The sequence below is a fragment of the Narcine bancroftii genome, chromosome 2 (genome assembly GCF_036971445.1).
Source record: "Narcine bancroftii isolate sNarBan1 chromosome 2, sNarBan1.hap1, whole genome shotgun sequence".
In the NCBI taxonomy this organism is placed as follows: Eukaryota; Metazoa; Chordata; class Chondrichthyes; order Torpediniformes; family Narcinidae; genus Narcine; species Narcine bancroftii.
The window spans coordinates 118,421,319-118,446,903 of NC_091470.1; the positions used below are offsets into that span (position 1 = coordinate 118,421,319).

The 25,585-nt window shown below is 41.3% G+C and overlaps 1 protein-coding gene across 1 annotated transcript in view; it reads right to left on the bottom strand.

Moving 5' to 3' along the window:
* Positions 1 to 252: 252 nt before the first annotated feature.
* med6 (mediator complex subunit 6) overlaps positions 253 to 25,585 on the bottom strand; it is a 28,104-nt gene continuing 2,771 nt past the window's right edge. Inside the window, exons 2-8 of the mRNA XM_069918116.1 lie at positions 25,252 to 25,411; positions 19,872 to 19,963; positions 15,706 to 15,788; positions 14,979 to 15,087; positions 7,923 to 8,038; positions 1,159 to 1,186; positions 253 to 1,073 (exon numbers count right to left, since the gene is read on the bottom strand). Coding sequence (XP_069774217.1) covers positions 943 to 1,073; positions 1,159 to 1,186; positions 7,923 to 8,038; positions 14,979 to 15,087; positions 15,706 to 15,788; positions 19,872 to 19,963; positions 25,252 to 25,411 — 719 coding nt within the window. The 3' untranslated portion in view covers positions 253 to 942. The remainder of the gene's footprint in view (positions 1,074 to 1,158; positions 1,187 to 7,922; positions 8,039 to 14,978; positions 15,088 to 15,705; positions 15,789 to 19,871; positions 19,964 to 25,251; positions 25,412 to 25,585) is intronic.

Sequence of the window (25,585 nt, forward strand, 5' to 3'; positions counted from 1 at the left end):
TAAATTTTGCTTTCCAAAATCAAAAAATCCGAAATTCGGAACACACTGTCCCTCAAGGGTTCCGGATAAAAGATTGTGTAGAAGCAGTTAAGAGGCTTCTAGATAGACACATGAAAACGCAGGAAGTAGAGGGATATTTATCATGCGCAAGTTAAATTTGGGCATCATGTTCGGCATAGATATTGTGGGCCAAAAGGCCCATTTCTGTACTGTAATTTTACCAAGTCAATCATCAGACATAGATTGTTTGCTTTCAATGCAGTTTACTTTTACAAAGCAACACAATTCAATTTGACTGTACAAAAGGACGTATTCAAACTTACACTGCTCAAACAATGTGCTCCAACAATTTCCAACAGTCAGATGGAAAATAATACACAAAGTATTTCCCAAGAATGAATGATTCAAGCAATGAATAACTATACCATTGGCTATTAACACCCATTTATAAACCGTAGATTAGGCAGACATGTTAATAAACTGAAGGTCAACCTGAAATATTAGCTGTTTTACCTTCCATAGATGTTGCCTGACCAACTGAGTGTTTCTGGAATTTTCAGTTCTTGTTTTAGATTTCCAGCAACTGCAGATTTTTGATTTTAATACACCGTGTCTCGTACATAAACCATCTTCTTAAATGGATACTACACAGCCAAGTATCATTTCAAATATCAATGGTGTCAACTTTGTCCTTCATATCCCACAACTATGTGTATCTTTCAATGATCCTTCTTCTTTCAACCTGAGCAAGAAAATAACGTTCAAAGCAACAAGACGGGGGTGTTAACTAAGAGGTAGAAAGGGTCTGAAATATTGAAAGGGTTAAGGTTCTCCCAGAGAACGCACTTACTTTGTGTTTGCAGGATAAAAAACAAACATATTAAAAAAACTATTCTGTACAAAATGAAAATCCCAAAAATTCTGCGGATTTCAACCACTTCTTTACTGCAGCCTGATCCGTTTCTCGGGAGGAGCTTTGGTTGTTGAACTCTGCTGTGAGTTCTTTGAGGAGTCTTTCTCCTCCTGTTTGACTGTTTCAGTTGTGGGCTCGGATTCTTTTTTCACTTGCTCCACTGAAAGGCAAAATAATACTCGCATTTTAAAAAAAAGTCAGTCTAAAAAGTCTGCACTATTAACTTGATTTGCTATAAAACTTACGTGGAACAGGTTTATCTCCAGATTTTGGCTGAAAAGGAAAACAGTGTCAGTCAGTATATTAAAAAATACTTGGAGACTCTCATAACAAAAGATGAAATAAACTCTCACTGTTTTATAGTAATATCCTGTGCTCTGCGATCAAGCCAGCATTTAACTGAGAGGGCAACTCTCTATTGTACTCAGCTTTACAGCATGATGTGACTGATTCCGGAAGCTGAGTACATGGTTCTGATGGGAATACGAGTGGTTAGTTCCTGGACCATACAGGAAGGATTGCTAATGCCTGGTCAACGCTCACCTGGAGTCAGGAACAACTTACTTCCACTCCTGTCCTGAGTTTTTATGTGGTTGATTGGATTACAGTGGGATCCACAACACTCAGAATAGCGTTGGTCTCAGGAGGCCACAGTTGGGCATGAAAATGACATTGGGGACACACAAGAGACTACACATGTCGGTCTTGATGAAGAGTGCCGGCCAGAAAGTTGACCGTTCTTTTTCTCCCACTGACGTTCCTCAACCCGCTGAGTTCCTCCAGCAGATTCTTTTTGACGCAACTGACAATGCCCGCCCATCAAAGCCTGACCCAATGAAGGCCTCTGTGTCAAGAACGTCGTCTGAGAGAGTAAAATGATGCTGATTCATTTATCCTACCAATGGACTGGAAGGACTGCAGAGAACATTGGTGGCTTTTCTCAGGCACTTTGCATATGTGCTGCAGGTCGGCATATAAGAGGGTTCAACATTATCAAGATGAGGTGCTAAACCTTAAATATTTCTTCAGATGGCCTAGGGTTGCGCTGGCATACAGAAGCTCACAGCCAAGTTATTGCCAGCATTTGCCTTGAGAAGGCAAACTAAGAGAAGTGGCTCATTTTCATTGCAGGCGCTTATCACCAAAAGGCAGATTGAATTCTCTTGTGTTCTTTAGTTGATGTTGACTTGGAGCTCCGTGTGCAAGGGTGGTAAGTAAACAGTGTTCACATGCTATACAGCTTGATGGCTGATAACAAGGTAAAACTTGGTCCTGATGTCAAGGCAATCTCGTCTGACTAGGTTCCACGTCCAGATCAGTTGTGGACCCGGTGCTCAAGATCGCAGCTTGGGTGCCACCACATATTCATCAGGCACCAATGCTGCTAAGACAAACTGACAATCGGTCCATGCTACATTTTCAGTGAAGCAAGAATCTGGGGATGAAAGGAAAAAAAGAATGGAGCAACTTCATGATTGCAGCAAACCAGAGCAATTTCATCTTTGAGGGTGGTCTTGTCGGCTCAAGTACAATCCATAAATAGATCTGTTCAAATCCACTTTTTGAGGAGGGGTGGGAATACATTGACCATCTTTTAGTGGAGAGAGTTAAGACCTTCAAATTCCTGGGTGATTTGTCCTGGATCCTCCACGTTGATGCAACCACGAAAAAGGCTCACCAGTGGCTATACTTTGTGAGGTGTCTGAGGAGATTCGGTATGTCATCGAAGACTCTTGAAAAATTCTACAGGTGTACCATGGAGAACATTCTGGCTGGTTGCTTCACTGTCTGGTATGGAGGCGCTAACTCTCAGGACAAGAGGGTTGTTAACTCGGCCTGCGACATCACAGGTACCAGACTCCACTCCACAGAGGACATCTGCATGAGGCGGTGTCTTAAAAAAGCAGCACCTATCCTCAAAGACACCCACTACCCAGGCCATGCCCTCTTCACTCTGCTACCCTCGGAAGAAGGTATAGGAGTCTAAAGATGAGCTCTCAGTGGCACAAGGAAAGCTTCTTCCCCTCTGCCATCAGATTCCTGAATAATCAATGAACCTTACTTTTCATGCACTATTGTTTTTTATATATATGTATTATTGTTGTAAGACAGATCAGAATATGAATATTTGCATGACGATGCTGCCACAAAACACCAAATTTCGTGACTTGTTCATGACAAAAAATTTTATTAACTTTTTTTCTAAAAAACAAACTTACTTTAACTCTGACCCCATTAATCCTGCTTCTCCACAATAGCAGTTAGTACAGTGATTAAGCACAACACTATTACAGCACCAAGGACCTGAGTTTGAATCCGCCGCTGACTATAATATTTGTACAATTTTCCCAGTTGCTCTAGTGCAGGGTTTCCCAACCAGGGATGCTCACACCCCTTGGGGGTACAAGATAGCATTCCAGTGGGTGCGAGATAACATTTCAGTTTTTAAAATAAATCCATACTCCTTCAATTTGGATAATATGTCAGATGATAAAGAGCTGAAGGAAGATCTTACTGAACTGTGCACAAATCGTGTTCTTGAAATGCAGTTTGAAAGCAAAACTTTGGAACAATATTGGTGTTCGGCAATGGACATGTTTCCAAGACTTTGTGAAAAAGCACTAACTGCGCTCATCCCCTTCGCGAGGACATACTTCTGCGAGTCTGGATTTAGGGCCCTTTTGTCAATCAAGACAAAATCTAGAAATCGCTTGGGTGCACAGGCAGACGTGCGGATTGCTATCAGCCACAAGGTGCCACGTTTTAAAAAACTCAAGCAATAAGAGTCATTAAATTTAAATTGGCTTATGAACATTTGAACATTTAATTTTTTTTAAAGAAATTTCATGCATGGAGGAAAATTTTATTTTTTTTGTAGGGTTTATGCAACTTTTAATTTGTTGTAATATTTTTTTCTCTTCCACGTTTCATTTTTGTTTATATATTAAAAATTGAATATACAAATTTGTTTTGGTCACCTTCACCTTTATTCTTAAATAAATTATTACTTTAAAGGGTGCGAGAACATATTAAAATTTTTTAGGGGTGCGGGATGGGAACCACTGCTCTAGTTGTATGAGTTAATTTCAATTATCACCAGACAGTACATAGAGAAGCAGACACAACAGTATTTCTCTGGACTACAGTGCACACACATACAGTACCTTCCATAATGTTTAGGACAGACGCAGTTCTTAAATTTGTAATTAAACAATTCACGTGATTAAAATACACACTCCAGATTTTATTAAAGGGTATTTGTGTACATTTGGGTTTGACCATGTAGAAATGACAGCACTTTTTATACATAGTCCCCTCATTTCAGGGCACCATAATATTTGGGACATTGCTCTGTACATTAATCATGTTTAGTACTTTGTTGCATCTCCCTTTATTGCAATGACTGCTTGAAGTCTGTGATTCACAGGCATCACCAGGTGCTGGGTATCTTCTCTGGTGATGCTCTGCCAGGGCTCTATTGCAGCCATCTTCAGCTCCTGCTTGTTTTGGGGGATTGTCCCCTTAAGTTTTCTCTTCAGCAGATAGAAGGCTACCTCAACTGTATTTATGTCAGGAGACTGACTTGTCCATTTAAGAATTTTCCAATTTTTAGCTTTGGAAAAACTCCTTTGTTGTTTAAGCAGACTGTGTGGGGTCATTGTCTTGCTGCAGGATGAAGCACCGTCCAATGAGCTTGGAGGCATTTGCTCAAACGTGAGCAGATGCTTCGATACAGCTCAGAATTCACTTCGCTGCTATCATCAGCAGTTCATCATCAATGAAGATAACTGTGCCAGTACCTGTGGCAGCCACAGATTCCCAGGCTGTAACACACCCACCATGTTTCACAGATGAGTTGGTGTACTTTGGATCTTGGGCAGTTTTGTTACGCCTCCACCATGTGCTCTTGCCATCACTCTGATACAGGTTATTCTTGGTCTCATCTGTCCACAAGACCTTTTTCCAGAATTATGCAGGCTCTTACATATTTCTTGGCAAACTGTAATCTGGCCATCCTGTTTCTGTGGCTAATTAGAGGTCTGCATCTTGCAGTGTAGCCTCTGTATTTCTGTTGAAGCTCTTCTGTGGACAGTGGTCATTGACATATCCACACCTGCCTCCTGAGGAGTGTTTCTGGTCTGTCAGACATACGTTTGGGGATTTTCTACATGATGATGAGCAACTTGTCCGTGAACTACTCTTTGCAGACGATGCCGCTTTAGTTGCCCATTCAGAGCCAGCTCTTCAGCGCTTGACGTCCTGTTTTGCGGAAACTGCCAAAATGTTTGGCCTGGAAGTCAGCCTGAAGAAAACTGAGGTCCTCCATCAGCCAGCTCCCCACCATGACTACCAGCCCCCCCACATCTCCATCGGGCACACAAAACTCAAAACGGTCAACCGGTTTACCTATCTCGGCTGCACCATTTCATCAGATGCAAGGATCGACAATGAGATAGACAACAGACTCGCCAAGGCAAATAGCGCCTTTGGAAGACTACACAAAAGAGTCTGGAAAAACAACCAACTGAAAAACCTCACAAAGATAAGCGTATACAGAGCCGTTGTCATACCCACACTCCTGTTCGGCTCCGAATCATGGGTCCTCTACCGGCATCACCTACGGCTCCTAGAACGCTTCCACCAGCGTTGTCTCCGCTCCATCCTCAACATTCATTGGAGCGCTTTCATCCCTAACGTCGAAGTACTCGAGATGGCAGAGGTCGACAGCATCGAGTCCACACTGCTGAAGATCCAGCTGTGCTGGGTGGGTCACGTCTCCAGAATGGAGGACCATCGCCTTCCCAAGATCGTGTTATATGGCGAGCTCTCCACTGACCACCGTGACAGAGGTGCACCAAAGAAAAGGTACAAGGACGACCTAAAGAAATCTCTTGGTGCCTGCCACATTGACCACCGCCAGTGGGCTGATATCGCCTCAAACCGTGCATCTTGGCACCTCACAGTTTGGCGGGCAACAACCTCCTTTGAAGAAGACCGCAGAGCCCACCTCACTGACAAAAGGCAAAGGAGGAAAAACCCAACACCCAACCCCAACCAACCAATTTTCCCCTGCAACCGCTGCAACCGTGTCTGCCTGTCCCGCATCGGACTTGTCAGCCACAAACGAGCCTGCAGCTGACGTGGACATTTACCCCCTCCTTAAATCTTCGTCCGCGAAGCCAAGCCAAAGAAGAAGAAGAAGGATGAGAATTCCTCCATCATCAGCACTGGAGGGCTTCCCTTTGTGATGACTGAGCTCACCGGTACACTCTTTCTTCTTAATGATGTTCCAAAATGTGAATTTTGGTCATTCTAAGGTTTGGGCGATGTCTCTTCCTGTTTTATTCTTGTTTGTCAGCTTCATAATGGCTTTTGACTTTCAATGACACAACTCTGATCCTCTTGTTGAAAAAAGGCAACTACAAAGGTGATCAAAAGCTTGGAAACAAGCCCTATCACTCTTATACCTGCACCAATCAAGCAATTAAACCTACAAACACCTGTGAAGCCAAATGACCCAAACATTTTGCTGCCCCGAAATGGGGGAACCATGTACAAAACATGCTATAATTACTACATGGACAAACCAAAATATATACAAATAACCTTGAATAAAATCTGGAATATGCACTTTAATTACATGTGAATTGTTTGATTACAAATTTAAAACTGTAAAGCACAAAGACAACTAAAGGAAAAAGTGTTCTTTGTCCCAAACATTTTGGGCACTGTACATGCACACAATGCACAGTATATGATAATCTCATATCTACACTAAAATAAATATATATAAATATTTTGGGATTATTTACTCAATTACAGGATACCATTCATCAGCCTGGGGGAAGAAGATATTTCCCATCCTGGCAGCCCTGATGCTCCTGTCTATCTTTCCTGATGGTGGTGGGTTCAAGATACTGTGAGATGTTGTCCTCATCTACCACCCTATCAGCCACCACATCCTCAAACAGTCCTTCCAAGAGATACATTTCACTTGTGAATCTGCAGGGATCATCTACTGCATCCAGTGCTCCATTTGTGGTCTCTTCTCCATTGGACAGACTGGGAGATCGCTTCATTGAGCACCTCAACTCTGTTCACTGCAATAGCGTGGATCTCCCAGTGGCCACCTATGTCAGTTTGCTATTCCATTCCTTTTCTGACGTGTCTGTCCATGGCTTCATGCACCGCCAGTCTGAGACCACCAGCAAATTGCAGGAACAACACCTCATCTTCTGACTGGGCACCCTCCAACCAGATGGCATTAATTTCGACTTCTCTAGCCTGATCACTTCTTCTCCTGTCCCCTTTCCACACCTCTGTCTCTCCTTTCCCTATCTCTTTTTGCACAGACCTGATAAATTTGAACCTCATCCCTTTTTACATCCAATTAACCCCTTTTGTTGATCTGGATTCCTCCCCCATCAGGCACTGTCTGAATTCTGAGATTTCCTGCTTCTAGCTCATTCTGCTTATTCCTTGAAGGTTCAGGCCCGAAACGTCAGCAATGTATCTTTGTCTTTTAATGGATACTGAAAGAGCAGCTGAATTCCTCTAGCATTTTGGTGCATTTTTTCTAGTAGAATGTTGTCAAGATGGGAGCCGGTAGCCTTGCCCCCTCGACCTCCTGGAGAAATGTAGGTGCTGCTGCTCCTTCTTGACTAATGAGGTGATGTAGCCGGTTCTCGGGTTACATGTACATTGCACAGCCAGAAGGGCCTGTAACCGTGCTGTGTCTCCAAATTAAATATTTTAAAAAGATACAGCAGATGGCTTTGATATAAAAAGGAGCAGCAGAAAATGGCATAACCCCCTCAGCTCCTCACAGTTGAATCCTACTGATTCATTCAGCTAAACAACATTTAAACTCATCTGTTACCAAAGCAACTTGTACAATTCAAATTGTTTAGTCTCCTTAAACATTGTGCGATTACATGTAGTCAGTGACAATCTTCTGCACTCATTCACTTACTTAACAAAAGTATTGACCCAAAATGTGCAGACAGACCTGAATGTACTTGGGCTGGAATTTTTGCCGGATATCCAGAAGCAACATATCTACTCTCTGACGCTGAAAGATTGAACTTGGCTCCTCCTTCTTCTTTGACTTTGGTTTTACTTTATCTGGATGGGGAAAAAAATGACAAAATTCCAGCAGATTTTTTAATGGATGACCCTGTTGGATGCAAGTCCCTGAACTTTGCCTCTTCTGACGATATTGTTGAACAACCTGCACCAATACATTTTAGAAGTTCGGCCTTGGAAAGACCCTTGTGAGGAGCTATAAGTGTGCCCCTCAAGTTCACAGGTAGCTTGCAGTCAAGTTACTCTTTGACCACTTTCTAAGTTGGAAAGCTTATTTGCGACAGTGAGGCATGACAGAGCAGCTCAGTCAAGTGGAACAGACACCTGAGCCAGGTGGGAAGCTGACCAGAACAATCACACAAGTCGAGAGCATCTCTGACTGTGGCACCCTGAGCACTGGCTCCAGTCACTATAGTGCAATCCCCAAGGCTGAGGACCTTATGAAAAGCACTCTTAGAGGAGGTCACCCTGCAGATGGAGTGTGTGCACAGAGGGAAGGGATGAGGAGGAGCAGACAAGAAGGCAGTACAAGACTCCTCCACATCCATTTCCCTTTTGGACACTGAGTAGGTTGATGCATACTCCTGGGAATGAGGAGACATGAGGGAGCATGGGATCACGATTGGCTCAGCTGAAAGAAGGGAGGTTGAACTTAAAACAATGCAGCACAGTACAGGCCCTTTGGCCCTCAATGTTGTGCCAACCCATATATTCCTTCCAAAGAAAAGTTCTAGCCCTCCTTATTCCCCCCCCCCCCCGCTCATAACCCTCTATTTTCCTTTCATCCATGTGTATAAGAGTCTCTTAACTGGGGGTGAACAGCAAGGCTGATAGGTGGCTATGCTGAGCAAACATATTTCTCTGAGTTCTTCGAGAAAATCCTCTAAAAGTGTTTTTAACAAAACGTTTTCAACTACAAAAGTGTGGATACATCTTTTAAAGATTAATATTGAAGATCCCATGGGAAGAAGCCAAAATCCTCGACGGAAAGTGCTGGTAGAGATGCCTCCTCCTCTCAACAAACACCAGACTTTGAAACTCCGCTGCAAGAAATTGGAGGTCTGGGTCAACATTCTACAAGTGTGGAGAATACCACTGAAGAGCTTACCACTACAGTAAGAGATGTGGGTGAAGCTATTTATGATTTGACAGAGCCAAGAAAGATCTTGGCAAACACTATAAACAAGTCAAAGAACTAAAGAAACAAGCTGAACAATGGGTGACAGATAAGCAGCTTCTTTTAGACAAATTGGATCATATGGAGATCTTCAGTCGGAGGAACAATGTGCAAATTGTTGGCCTGAGAGAAGGTGCAGATGGCAGAGATGAGACAAGTCCTTTGCACCGATGAACTCGGCAACCGAGTGCACATTGAACGCACTCATCGAGCATTGGGACTGAGGAGAATGGGTGAAGCCCGCCCTCGACCCGTTCTGGTGAGATTGTTGAGCTTCAAGGATAGAGAGGCAATCCTAAGAGATGCTTATAAAAATACTTGAAACTCTGGTTCTCCCTTGAAATGGGACAATGCAGAGATCATGTTCTTCCAGGACTTTAGTAATGCAGTGATTCAGAAAAGAAAACAATTTGATGTGGTCATGAGGCACTTTAAATATACAATAACTTTAAATATTCAAGGTTCTGAAGGTACAGCACGGTACAACTCTGGCTTAAGGGGTGGTAATGGCATCAATGGGGGGAGCTAGTTTTCAAGATGACGCTTTAGGGTGGGGTTCTTCTTCTTCTTTCTCCCTGAAGGCTTTCGCGGGCTTTTTTTCACAGGCCTCAGGGACTTCCTGTCTACGTCACTGCCAGGGCAGAGGTGGCATGATTTTTAGGGCGAGGTCACAGATCATGAAACGGTTTACATTCTTGTATATTTGCCCAGAATTTTTAATATGTTATTATGGATAATTTTATAAGTTTTAATGTCAACAGTTTGAATGGTCGGTCAAAAGGAAAAGAATACTCCCATATTTTAAAAAGATAAAAGAGGACATAGTATTTCTACAAGAAATACATCTTACTAAAGTGGAACACGACAAATTGAGGCGATGATGGGGAGGGGGGGGGCAGGTCTTCTCTTCCTCATTCAATTCGAAAGCAGTGGGCATGGCAATTTTGATTAATAAGAACATCCCAATCACTATAGAAAATGTCCCCATGGACTAAGCGGGTAGATATATAAATGGCAAACTTTAATTCATGGATGTTAATGAATATTTATGTCGCGAACTATGACAACAAGGCCCTTAAAAGGCTCAGAGGGAAGGAAAAATATATTGATTGGAGAGGACTTTAATTTTGGTTTGGATCCGATCCTAGAAAAATCGGCAAAAACAGTAACAAGAGCCAAGGCAGCTAAATTAACTCTCTCAGTTGTGAAAGATTTAAACTTGATGGATGTATGGAGGCAGTCTAACCCTAAGGAGAGAGACTATTAATTTTATTCAAAAAAAATATGACTCATATACCAGAATAGATTTATTTTTGTTTTTGTTGAGTTTGAAAGATCGAGTAGTAAAAACTGAATACTTATCTAGGCTGAACTCAGATCACTTGCCGCTAACCTTGGTAATACAATTATCAGAGAAGCAGGAAAACAAATATAGATGGCTATAAAATACAATGTTATTAAAAAGGGAGGATTTAAAATAATTTATACAACAGATTGAACTTTTTAGTGAAACTAATTTGGGATCAACGGACAATAGCTTTCTAATATGGGATATGTTAAAGGCATATTTGAGAGGACAAATTATTTCATATACACAAAAGATTAAAGGAGAATTTAATGCAAAAATAAATAAATTGGAGATGGAAATAGGGGACTTAGAAAAGGAACATCAAAGGACAGGAAATAAATACAAATATAGATCACAGGAAAAAAAGAAAATCCAATACAATACCTTACACACATATAGAATAGAAAAGACTATATTAAATACAAAAGAGAAATACTATGACTTAAGAGAAAAAGTGCATAAAGTATTATGGCAACTGAAGGCTGAAGAATCAGCAAGAGCTATAAATGCTATACAAAAGGTAAATGACACCATTACATACAATCAAAAAGAGACAATTCAAAAATATTATTAAAATTTATATAAATCTGACTCGTCAGGGGATGAGGCCAAAATAGATACATTCTTAGATGAAGTGGAGCTCTCGAAGTTGAATGACAAGGACAGAGAGGAATTAGATTTACAATTTACTAGGGAAGAAAATGAAAAAACACTGGGGACATTTCAAGCTAACAAAGCCCCGGGTGAGGATAGATTTCCAGTTAAGTTTTATAAAGAATTTAAAGAGCTGTTAATACCCCTGTTTATGGACATAAAAGAAAAAGCAGTGAAAACCCAGAAATTACCAGATTCCTTTTCAACAACATTAATTACTGTGTGGCCCAAAAAGAACAGAGATCCTATGAAAATTTCATCTTATCTCTTTTGAATGTAGATTAAAAAATAATAGCAAAAGCATTTGAAAACAGATTGGGACAATTTTTACCTAAATTAATTCACGTAGATCAAGCAGGATTTGTTAAAGGGAGGCAAGCATCAAATAACTTGGGATGACTATTTAATAGACTTAGCTCAGTCACGGAAGGACCCCAATATAGTAATATCTCGAGATTCAGAAAAGGCATTCGACAGACTTGAGTGGCCTTTTTTGTTTATAACGTTAGAAAAGTTAGGTATTGGATGAGGATTTATAAATTGTGTCAAGGCTCTATACCAAAATCCACAGGCAAAAATAATAACTAATAACCAGATATCAGGAACGTTCCCATTAAGCCGTATGAGCAGGCAGGGCTGCCCCCTTTCTCCGCACTATTTGTTATGGTGATAGAACCTCTGGCAGAAATGATCAGGGGTGATCCTAAAATTAAAGGCTTCAAAGTTGGACAAGTTCAACACAAGATTAGTTTGTTTGCTGATAATACACTGCTGAATATGTCTGAACCTGAAGGTTCCATGGAAAAATTGCAGGAAATTTTAATAAAATATTGGAGAGTATCAGGATATAAAATAAATATGGAAAAAAGTGAAATTTTACCAGTAACAAAACCAAAATTATGAGTGCTTTAAAGAAAACATTATGCTTAAATGTAAAAATGATGGGATTAAATATTTAGGAATCATGTTTGATAACAATTCGAACAATCTATACAAATTGAATTACTCCCCCTTATTGGCAAAAACAGAAAAAGATTTGCAGAAGTGGAAGGACCTGACCCTGAACTTAATAGGAAGGGTTAACTGTATTAAAATGAAGGTCATGCCAAAGATCCAATATTTGTTCCAATCAGTACCAATATATTAAACAAATAAGTTTTTAAAAAGAATAAATGGTGTGGTTAGTCAATTTTTATGGAACAGTAAAGTGCCAAGGATAGTACTGGACAAATTGATGATGGACTACAAATCAGGGGGTTTAAGGTTTCTGGATTTTAAGAAATATCAACTGGCATTACAGCTGAGGATTTTGGCGTTCTTTTTTGAATCGGAATTGAGTACATATGGTGCTTCACGGGTTGGAGGAAGCATCATCCAAAGATTTTATTTATAGGTGCAACTTGAAACTAATTAAGAAAGTCTTTTAATCCAATATTGATTCATTTGATTAAAATATGGCAAGACACCAATGACATAATAGGAAAGAAAACTGGAATTTCTGTAAGGGCTCCATTATGTAACAATCCATTACTGCCCTATGATCATGGGGAAGAGGATTTTAAAATAATTGGCCCCAGAGGGGGGATTAGGTATATTGCAGATTGTTATAAGGAAGGAATTTTAATGTCATTCGAACAAATGAAGCAAATATATGATGTCCCAAATGGCACCTTTCTTTGCTATCTGCAATTAAGAGCTTTTTTTAAAGGGAAATTTGGGGAAACAATACGACTCCTCTGGGGTCAGGTCAATTGGAACACATTTTATGGGTGGGTAATATACCCAAGTTTATTACTCAAATTTATTTTACCCTCCAAACGGATGGGAAAAAGCTTGGAATTCATAGGTCCAGGGAAAGATGGGAAGCAGATTTAGCAGTGAACATACCAGAATATTCTTGGGCTGAATGGTGTAAAGAAGGGGGAATGCTTTGGTTTGGTGCAATATAATTTTCTTTATCAATTATATTTGACTCCATAAAGATTGCACAAATCAAAGCCTGAAATACCCGACAGATATTTCCAATGTTTCCGTTTGGCCTTGTGTGAAAGTAATTTTTTTCTAGCAGGAAGTGCCAACTTCCCCGGCAATCCAGAATTATATTTGTTGGGGAATTTTATAGACCTCAGTAATCTGAGTTCCAAATCTTATTTACTATGATTGTATTGGCGAAAGCTAAGAAATGAGTTGCCCTCACATGGAAATCAGATACACCGATTTCTCTGAAGAGATGGATATCAGAAACGGACAGTTGTATTCCTATAGAAAAGATTACTTATAATTTAAGAAACAAACACGATGCATTCCGGAAGACCTGGCAACCGTATTTGAACTTTATTGGTGCACAAGTATAATATTGCTGCAGTAAATACATATGTCCTCAACCTTAGACTATTATTTTTACCAGTATAATAGACTGTGAGCTCAGTGGTAGACAAAAAGACTCTGTATCCATTTATCTTGTTTAAGTTAAGAGGAAGGGGGTAATGGGGAGGGGGGGGGGGGGTACTAGAATGTTTTGGTTTGGTTTTGGAATGTTTATATTGGTTTGTTTTATATATGTATGTAAATTGTACTTTTTGTATTTTTATAAGAAATAAAGAGAAGGTCTATATATTTATTTGTAAGTGGTATATAGATTATTTTTCTATATACAGGCATATGTAAAGAATGTATGAGTGATATGGGCTTGACAACCAAACATAAATTATTTTTTAAAAGAAGTCTCTTAACTGCCTCCAAAGTTTCAGCTTCCACCACCATCACCAGCTAATGAGTGGAAAAAGAGGAAGACAGATCTGGAAGAAAAGGAAGTTAGATGCTTTAGAGAGGGTGCATAGGAGATTTACCTGGATGTTGCCTGGATTAGAGCAAGGTTGACCAAGCTCGGGCTTTTATTCTTTGTGGCAACAAAGCATGAGAGATGATTCAATCAAAGAGAGATTATGAGGGACTGAGAGCAGGTGGACAGCCAGTACCTTTTTCCCTGGGGCAACAATAGCAAATACCGGAGGACATCTACTTAAGGTGAGTGAAGGGAAGTGTTAGGTTTTTTGTTTTAAATATACACAGAGAGTGGTGGTTGCCTGGACTGCAATTCCACAGGTGGTGGTGGAGACTGATTAAAATAGGGACATTCAAAAGACTCCTAGATAGACATATGGACGTAAGAAAAATAGAAGGTTCTGTGTGTGCGGTGGGAAAAATAAGTTTGTCGGCTTGAAAAGGTCAGCACAACATCATGGGTTGAAGGGCCTGTGTTGTTGTTGTTCATCCTTTGTAGTCGAAGATGTCCATGGCTTCAAAGTCAAATTGGAGATTGGTGGCTGTGGGTTCGGAGGTGACTGGTGAGGCCAATCCGGGCCCTGAAGGCTCACCCACATGTAGGACACAACTGGGTGGGTGTTGTCATGGCAGTTGATGCTGCTCAGGCCTTGTGCACAGCATGCTTTCGTTGCGCCTCGATGACGTGCCTGACTTCAGCTGCATGGGCTCCTGTGATCTTGCTGCGCCAAGCTGGACGGTCGAGGGCAAGGGTCTCCCACGTGTTGATGTTGACACCCAGGCCTTTGAGGGACGCTTTAAGGCAGTCTTTGTAACGTTTCTTCTGCACCCCCCCCCCCCCCTCCCCACCGAGCGCTTGCCCTGACACTGTTCTCTGTATAGAAGCTGCTTAGGCAATCGGCTGACTGGCATTCTGACCACATGATTTTAAAGACTTGCATGCTTTTACAGCAGTCATGGTGGTAACAGTTTCAGAAAATGGTCAATTTTAAGAGGTTTAAGATGCTACAACTTACCTCTCTCCTCTTGATCCTTGAAATGCCACCAGTATCCTTTGGAGGGATGGTATCGACAATAAGACATGGCTTCATCAAATGCAGACTGAACAGCATGCACTGCTGTCAGCTATTTTAAAAAGAGAATAGAAGAAAAACAACACAATAGTTGTCAAGTATTCATCAACATAATGAAGCTTTACTAATGCAAAAATATTCTTGGCTCAAAAAAATTAGGACATTTGAGATTATCACATTAGGTCTCTCCTGCAGAATGTTTTAATGGTACTAATCAGTAATTAATTTTCTCCGATGTTATTACAGATTTGCCTAATCTGTATGTGAATTAGGCAAAAGTCTTCCACAATCACAGGTACTTACATTTGTTAACATGGACACCATTTGCACATAGCAGCTTCAGGCAAGCTGTGAAGATCTCAACACAGGTCTGCTTGATTCACAAAACCAACAAGTTGGTTTTTGAAGTTCACTGAAATCAAGTTTAAAGCTCTCCCTTGAGTTCAGTTTAATGGAATCTTTTATTTCTTAAATATAAATAGAATGGCAAGAACTGTGATATCCATGACTGTTTATAGGACATCACGGCAGGATGGGAGAGAGAAAAGAAGAAAGAGAAATGGCCATTTAAACAGCCCCCAAAATAAAGCGACCTGAATGGATGACGTCGCTTCCTCATTAACCATTGTATATGTAAATAGAACATCAAATTCAGTGAAAGATCACCTACCATTCTAGAGTTTATTACAGATCCCAAATCAGGAGCCTGATACACCACTCCAGCAATTATATAATAATCAGCCAAGGGAGTAGCTGCAAAAGATCAAAATAAAGCTGATAATCAGAAATTAATTTCTTCTATTAGTAACTTTTCTAATAGGGTATAAAAGATAAATAATCCTAAAACAGGTTTTAAACTTGATAACACTGCAGAAAATGTATCTGCCATGAAGTGATGTAGATTGAAATCCTAGCTATTCAGCACAAGTGCCCTAACTATAGATGTAACAGATGTTATTTTGTGTATTGGCTTATGAAGGAGAGACAGCAGGAAAATAGGCTCCCACACACGCCCTTAATCTCAAATACTCTTTGTAGTCTATTTTCTTCTCAAGTTACTCTCTACCAGAACAGAAAAAGATGCACTTGTCTCTGAATGGTACAATCTGTACGTAGTTTCACAACCAGATTTATTGTCAGAGAACCTACATGACATCACATACAACCCTGAGATTCTTCTCCTGTGGGCGAGGCAGAATTACCACTTGTTGGTAGTGCAAAAAATAAACTGTATATAGCATGAACATGTAACAAATGTAAACAACTGCTTGTGTAATATGGAGAGAATTTTTAAAAATCCTTAAATGAGTCCCAGATTGAGTTTGTTGTTGAGGAGTCTGATGGTGGAGGGGGAGCAGCTGTTCCTGAACCTGGTGATGTGAGTCTTGTGGCAGTGAGAACAAATTGTGTGCTGGGTAGTGTGGATCTTTGATGATTGCTGCTGCTCTCCAAAGGCAGCATTCCCTGTAGATGTTTTCGATGGTGAGGAGGGTTTGCCAGTGATGTCCGAGGCTGTGCCCACTACCTTTTGGAGGGCTTTGGTGTACCCATACCAGACCGTGATGCAGCCAGTCAGCACATTTTCCACCACACATCTGCAGAAACTGCCCATCAACTGAGGTGCAGTGATTTATGCTGGCAAAGGTGAATAATCTCCAACCCAAAAAAACCACTTTAGTTGGGGAAACTGAGTTCTACAAGTATGTGATTATTATCTTCTACTTGACACCATCTAAAATAATGGCTGGCTTTTAATTTGAATCAACAACCTTCTGCCTCATGCAGCTTTCACAATTTATGAATATGGAAAAGTCAATCTTGATTGTAGGCTTAAATCCCATAATGCACTGAATACAAAAGCAAGACTACACAGGAGGAACAAAAGATGGTCACCTCATGACCAACTCTCCAGCACTTAACTTGACAACATTTTACAGGAACTCATTTGAAAGCATCCTGTCTGACTACATCATCGAGAGGTAAATAGCAGCAAAGCATCAGGGCACCAGACAATACAAAGGATCATCAAAACGACCAAGAAGGACAGTGGGGTCACCCTTTACTCTACTGATGACCTTTATTGGAAACATTGCTTAAATACGGCTCAAATAATTATTGAGAACCCTTTCAGCACAGAGTACTGTTGACCCACTACCATCAAGGAGGAGGCGCAAGAGCATCAAAAATCAGGACTGCCAAGCTGGGAAATGGCTTCTTCCCACAGGTTACGAGATTGATAAACAGTACCCTCTACCCAAGTAAATTATCCCAAAATATTCATTTATATTGATTTAAATTATATCTTTATGCATATATGTGATTATTATGTGCTATGTATCATGCGTGTATGTGTGCACACTGCAGTGCACAGAAACACTATTTTATCTGGTTGTACATGTACAGTTAAATGATCATAAACTTAAACTTGAAGATGGACAGTTCCTTTTCTTTAGATTTACACATACAGTACAGTAACAGGCCATTTCAGTCCATGCATCCATGCCAGCCAATTAACCTGCATCCCCGGTATCTTTTGAACGGAGGGAGGAAACTGGCACCCCCAGGAAAAACCCATGCAGACGCGGGGAGAACGTACCAACTCCTTACAGACAAAGTGGGATTCGAACCCCAGTCCAGTCCTGATCACTGGTGCTATAAAGGCCTTGCGCTAACCGCTACGCCAATCCTGCCGCCCATGTGGATCGTAATCAACAGTCTTGGGACTGCTACTTGTTTATGCTTTTATTAAAAGTTCCTTGTGGATCCAAAATGAACAGAATTTTCCAAACCTTGTCTCACTGCAGTATCAGAATGCTTTAGCTATCCAACAATGAAAGCAAAGAAGACTCAATTGGAGAGATGGGAACCTAACAAACACCATTTTGTACATCCATATAGAGCATCAGATCTTATCCATCGCCAAATGTGTTTGGACATACAAACAATCTGTTAGAACAACTCGTGGGTCAAGCAGCATCAGTGGTGGGCATTTTGGATCATGAGCCTGCATCAGGATCGAGAGCGGAGAGAGAAGATAAGCTCGTATAAAGAGGTGAAAGAGAGCCAGGGCAGAGCAGGTGCCGGGGGGTAGCCATATAGGATGATGTGATGTGGGGAGGAGGGTGGGGTAAGAGGAAGAGATGATGGACAGGTGGAACAAGGTAGGAAAGGGGGAAGGGATGGGTAGAGAAAGAGGCTGGTGAGTGACATACGGAAACATTTAATGAAAACAATGGAGCAGCGGAGTGTGGGACAAGGTTGGAAAGTGAAAAGTGGGACCAGATAAGGAGGAATGATATGAATCAGACTAGAGGAGAGGGTACAAAGCACAGATCAAGGGGGAAGACACCAAGGTGGACAAGTGTATGAATACATAAACAATTTGAAGGAGGGGACCAAGTGCAGAGTATTTAAGTTTGCTGATCAGACTGAGCGTAAAAGCAAATTGGGCAGAGAATGCAGCAGGTCTGCCTATTTACAAAAAATGAGTGGGCAAGGGTCTGGAAGGTGGAGTACATTTTGGTCAATATGTGGTTGTTCACTTTGGAAGGAAAAATGAAAGATCATTTTATTTAAATGGTAAAAGTTGCAGCATGCTGTTGTGCAGAAGGTCTTGGGAGAGCTACTGCAACCGTACAGTGGTGAAGCTCTGGTCTCCTTGAGAAAAGATATACTGGCTTTGGAGACAATACAGAAGAGATTCACCAAGTTGATTCTGGAGATGAGGGGGTTAGCCTAGGATGATATATACACACTGGAATTCAAAAGAATGAGAGGGAATCTTAAAGGAACATAACTGTGAAAGGAATTGATAAGACAGAGGCAGGCAAGTTGTTTTCACTGGTAGGTGAGGCTCGAGGACAGAGCCTCAAGATTCAAGGGCATTGACTGAGCATGGAGTTGTGGAGGAAATGCTATTCCCAGAGAGTAGGGAATCTGTGGAATTCTCTGCCCAAGGAAGCAGCAAAGACTTTAAGAGACAGATAGATTTTTGCTCGGTACAGGAATTATGAGGTCTGGGGAAAAGGTAAATTGGAATCTGTGACCAGATCAGCCGTGACTCCTACTCCTTTTGCTTATATATAGATAAGAATGTGATGAGCAGATAGTAATGGAAAAGGTGAACAAGTGGAGAGGGAACCTTGGCATAAAAAGAGTGGGAAAAGAACACTTGGGGAGGTGGGTTCTTGAAGCATGTAAATTCATTACTTACTTTGTAGGCCATCCAGGAAGAAGACATGATGTTCTTTGGGTTTGCATGGTCTCACCTTAGCAGTGGACAAAGCCATGGACAGACAGATCAGTGTGCAAATGGGAAGGAAAGTTGAAGTAATGTACAACTGTAAAGTCACAATGTCTGCTGTGGACAGATTAGGTGCTCCGCGGAATATTCACCTTGATTCTGCTTGGTCTCACCAATGTAGATGAGGACACATCGAAAGCACTGAATGCAATTGATGAGGTTGAATCTTTGCCTCCGTTTAGGTCTCTGGATGGTGGAGAGGCAAGAGATGTTGGGACAAGTGTGGCAACAGTTGCAGGGGAAACTGCTCGGGCGGGGAGAGACAAGTGGACTGAGGAATCACCGAGAACACAAACCTTGCGGAAAGCTGAGAGAGTGGGATGAGGCAAAGTCGAGTTGGTGGTGGGATCCCAGTGAAATGGAAATGGCAAAGGATGACATGCTGGACATGGATGTGAATGAAGTGAAAGGTGAGCAGCAAAGGAACTTCCTCTGTTTTCTCTGTGGGAGGGGATTCAGAGCTGACATCTAGGAGACGGAGGAAATGCCAGTGAGGGCTCCATCAACTATTCTAGTGATATAGAAACTCTTACCTTGTGTTGGAGTGTGCCTATGTTGCTTTCGAATAATATACAATATTGGTTCTTGAGCATGTAGAAGAATGTATTCCAGACCAGTCATATTACTGCACCAGAATAAAAACAAGAGTGAACCTTCTCTCACGAGGTTACTTCATCACCAATAATCATGTTCTCACATTGCTTTCCACACACAATTGCAAATGAAAGGAAATTTTGATTGACAACCTCTTTAAGTAGGCCAATTTAATTTTTAAACTATCAAATAATCTATTCCACACCAGTCTATCCCCCAGAATTTGACACCCAACCATAATATAATTCCAGTTTAGAAGGATATAACAAAGTAGTTTGTGATCCTATTAACCATAAAATTCAGACAAGGTGAGGTAGCTGGAGGATAAATAACAGGATTATACAAATTTATTTGCAACCACATATGCTGCAAAAATCTCAATTACTTCCTGCATTTGGATGATCCAATAACTGACGGTTGCTGTTACAGTGTCATAAAAATAAAGCAATTATCTCATTAAGATGATCTAATGGGTCCATTAACATTTGCCATGGTGAAAAGATAGGGTTGAAATCAATTATTACCAGCTGCCTCCTGAAAGCTGAAGGCAATTTACATCACAGTTTAGCTAATGCTTCCAGCAACTCTGGGAAAGGCTTTAGATATGAAATGCAAATACTATTAAATATCTTCAATTTTCAATCTGAAGTATCTGCAGGGTCAGATTCATGATATTTTATGGATGAAGGATAATTTGTTATGTTAAAAATCAAAACAGCTCAACATTTAATTCAATTGTAAACATCTTATTCAACACTTAAAATGTACCGGGGTGGGGGATAGGTTATTTGGGTGTAAATTGGACTTGTGGGCCAAAAAGGCCTGTTACATTGATGTATGACCAAATTTAATTTTTTTTCAAAAGCTGCAACTCTATTTTCAAGTTTAATTTACAAGACAGTGAACAGAATCGTTATTGTATTCAGGCACAGAATATCATTAATTTACCTTTATTGTTTAAAAATATTGCTTCACAGCACACACTTCAATTGAATGCAGGTAAACATCATATTCTTCTACTAATATGTAAGGACTTGGTAAGATGTGGTGCATTTGAACATAGCTGAAAAAGGGCACACATTTCTTTGATTCTACGACTTGGTATTACTCATCCAGACGTTGGATAAGTGAAGGCACATGGTGGCAGATGGTTCATTTATGGGAGTGCTTCATGCCATTCCACCCAAATGAAATAGCTGGCAAAAAAAGGCCAAAGAGGTCAACATAAAATGGGGAATAGAAGAAGCTTTGAAGCTATAAGAGTCTGTCATACAGCACAGAAAAAGGCCCTTTACACCACCACGTCCATGTTGATCTTTCACCCCATCTACACTAATCCCATTTGCCTCTATTAGGTCCATATCCTATGATGCCCTGCTATGAATTTAAATATTTAATGAGATTTTTGTAAAAAAAAGGAAGACACTGAAGATATATATGGAAACTTCTACTCCACTGAATGCTTTAAAAGCTACTCATCTCTTAATAAATTTTATGAATACTGCAATTCTACTTCTTCTCCAGTCCTTGAACTTTTTTTCTAGATTTGACATGAGTTCAGCAGTAAAACAGAAATGATTTGCTGTTATTTTAATGAAATGTTAAACTAAGTAATTCTTCACAACGTGGTTGCTGTGTTCTCAGACCCAAGGCATAATTAAAGCCAGCAAATACTTTCCATGCAAGTCCAATGGACCATGGTTCAGAACAACAAGTACAGAAGAAACAAACTTTGAATCCAAAAACGGTATACAATACTGGTGACATTTTAGAGTACTGCATTCAGTTTTGCTCACTGTGCTGTAGGATAGATGTCATCAAACTAGATAGAGTGCAGAGATGATTAACAAGGATGTTCCCAGGACTCGCAGGAGCCTGAGGTATAGTGAGAGGTTGAGCAGCCTAGGGTTTTACTCCTTGGAGCATGAGGGGTCATCTCATGGAGCTGTACAAGATCATGAGAGGAATAGATTAGGGGAACACAGAGAGTCTTTTGCTCAGAGCAAGGGAATCAGTAATAAGAAGGACGCAGGTTTAAGGTGGGGGGGGGTGGGATTTAACTGGATCCTGAGGGGTAACGTCTTTTTACACCGAGGGTGATGAGCGTAGGGAATGGACTGCCAGAGGAGGTGGCTGAGGCAGGTACTGTTGAAATGTTTCAGAAAAAAAATGGAGAGAAATTGATAGGATTTGTTCAGAGGGATATGGGCCAAGCACCTTCAGGTGGGAGAGTTTCGTTGGCGTGGGCAAGTTGGCCCGAAGGGCCGTTTCCATGACTGAGCAACAGAAAAAAAGTCACTGGAAAGCATAATAAAGCTTTGAAAATAGTAAGGAATTTTGTTTTATCATTTACAGCAATAAAGCAAATTGCACCTCCCAATGACATGATACATTTCTTCTGTTGTCTTTAGTTATTTCTTCAGTCCGTGGGCAAATCAAGCTTCATTTAAGAAACAAATCAAATTTGACTGAGAACCACTGCCTGAGCTTATTTGTTATCCTTTTTATAGCCTTCGTTATGTGTTGACCAAGAACATGACCACATATCTTCAGCAGCCCCACCTGAATAGCATTTTTGGCTATAACCACCAATACAAATTACCGTACATGTTGGCGTATAAGACAGTATTTGAATCTTAAAAATATCTCCCCAAAACCAGGGATTGTCTTATATACCAAGAATGAAATCCAAACCTAAACAGCAAAGTCTCAGCCCTCCTCCACAAGGTCCAAGATGGCAGTGAGGGGCTTGTAAGGTGACCCAAGAGCTCCCCAAGGAGAAGAGAATAAGAGATAGATACAAGAAGATCCCCTAAAATAAAAATAACCCAAAAAGGAAGAAGACAACCAAGAATACAAATAGAAGAGTGAGAATGGAAAGAAAAAAGAAGATAGGAAAAAGAATGACGAGCCAGGATGGAGAAAGAGACTCACTGCATGGTGGAGGTGGAGAGGCTGAACCGGGGCCTAGTGGGATGTCGGCGGCAGTTGCAATAACAATGTAACCCTGAAGCTTCTCGAGGGCACGGGACTCACTCGGAAGGGAGAGGCAGGATGGCTCTGATCAGGGTAGATCTCGAGGAGGCCGGGGAAAGGATGTGACCAAACCAGCGAGAGAGCTGTCAGGCACGGGAGATGTGAAGGCCCGAGGTCACGGGTGCCTAGCCAAGCAGCTGACAGTGACACGGGCTGCAATGGGAGCACTGTTGGGCATGGACGATTCTGGGACCCAAGGTCGGGGTAACCGAGGCGAATAGAAGCAGATGGTAACACGGGTGGCAACGGGAACATTGTTTGGCACGGGGGAGTTGGGGACCCGAGGTCGTGTCAAGGAGACATGGGCAATGACAGGAATGCTGTCGGGTGTTGGAGATTCAGGGTCCTGAGGTCGTTGGGACTGACCCGAGGCCAAGTTGACGGTGACACAGGCAGCAGTAGGAGTACTGTTGGGAGCGGACAGTCCGGGACCTGAGGTCAGATGAACCAAGCTGAGGAGAAGCAGATAGTGATGCGGGCGGCAACGGGAATGCTGTTGGGCGCTGGAGATTCTGGGACCCAAGGTCATGGGGGCTGAGTCAGAGGAGTTGACGCCAACATGGGTGACGACGGAAGTGCTGTCAGGCGCGGGAGTCAGGGACCAGAGGTCGGGAGAGCCAAGCTGAGGTAGAGTTAGTGCTGGAGATAAAAGACTCCGCGAGCTGGAAGAAGAAAAAGTAAAGTTGAAGACAAGGACTTACCTGGTAAGGCCCCTCCAACCGGCGGGCATGAAGGAGGACTCCAGGAACAGCGTGGCTAGAGGAGATTTAGCATGAAAATAGTATGGTTGGACGGCCTGGAGTCAGAAAGTGAGGTGGTGGAGGAGTAGAGGAAGAACAAGAAAGTAAAAAAAAGACACTACAGGGAGAGGAAAGGCAGATAAAAGGTAGGGGGGGGGGGGGGGAACAGATGGCCTGATGTCCTTTGCCAGAGAGATACTGGAGGCCATTGGCCAGATAAAAAGCCACTGGGTGGAGGGCAGGGGGCAATCAAAGAAAGGCTGGAAAACCTGACAGAAAGCCTATCTGACATGGAAGAGAGTGGATAGAAGAGAGAGAGTGAAATAGATGTGTGGGAAAGGGATAGGGTAAAGATGTGGGAGGAGACAGTTTCCTTAGAAAACATCAGCAAGATGAATATGGTTAAAATTGTGGGGATGAAGGTGGATAAGGAGGGGAGAGATATGGTGGAGTTCCTGAAAAAGTGGATCCCAGATACACTGAGAAGGGAACAAACTGGAAATAATCTAAGATAGAATGGGCCCACCAGTCTCTCTCTCCCCACCCCCTCCCCCCAAGCTATTAGTGCCATTGTTCAATGTGCCTAATCCACCCATCTCTCACTTGTATCTCCCTCCCCTTCCTTGAGCTCCCCACATTCATTCTTACTTCTAATATACATTCATCTTTAAACATTAACATCATGAAAAAACAAACACATCCCCCTTGTATTCCTCACAATTATAGTATTTACAGTCCATCTTTCCCGTTTCCCTCTTTCTGCCTTATTTACATTTAGATTTAATCCTGAAGTGGTGGCAGGGTTCTTCCAAAGTCTATTGCCTCCGTTGGACCCTAAAACAAACTTTTTTTTCACCCTCCCGCCCTCACTATCTTCAGTGATCCCGGATGAAGGAGGGTAAACTCGATTCCTTTTTGTTTAAGGGTCTTTTTAAATGGGTCAAATTCCCTCCTATGTTTCAATAGCGTCATGCTTATGTCTGGATAGAATAATACCTTCTCCTCATATTCCACTGGAACCTCCCTTTCACCCCTTCCCACTGCCGCCACGCAGAAAATACTCCCTCTATCCTGGTAGCGAAGGAGCCTTACCAGGATAGAGTGTAGCCATTGGTGTTTTTTAAATTTTGTTATCAAGGTCATTTAATTGATGGTAGTTTCAGTTGTACGAGGGTAGGGGGGAATAAATATAGACTTTGTATGTTACATGAATGTTAAGATTAATTATGAAAATTAAAATAAAATATTCAAAAAAAGGAGCCGACTGTGGTTTATTTTAAAATAATGCTAATAAAATTTAAACCTTTACTGGGTCATTTACTTTTAAAGTATTGTGACAGCATCACTTCACTGGTCAGCGTCAGACTTGGGGTGGTCTTATACAGCAAGTACAGCTCACAACCTACATTATAAGTGGAAATTCTGGGGTTGTCTTACACAAGTTATCCTATATACATTCATATATGGTAGTTTTTATAAAGTAATTTGGGGAATTTGTCAACAGTAACTGCACTTCAGAGAATATTGATCAAGCGGAACCTACTGTAGATGGTCCAGGCTAAGCCGCTGCATTTTGACCACTTCATTGTTACAAGTTCGATCATAAAATGGGTTGCTTCTTTCAGAAAAGTAATCGAGCACATTCCCTGGATTTAGAATTGGAATCCAAGCACTGTCGACCCATGAAATCCCGAGAAGGTTATCTGAAGGAAACAAAGCATCACAAATATATAGAGACATTTTAAAAATAGGCATTAATTTGATAACTCATACAAGGGAGAAAATAAAAATAATGTCACAAAACGTGAACTAAATGTACTTGTTCACGTAACTTGAAATTAAACTGAAGGGTCATTGGCTGATGTTATACCTTCACA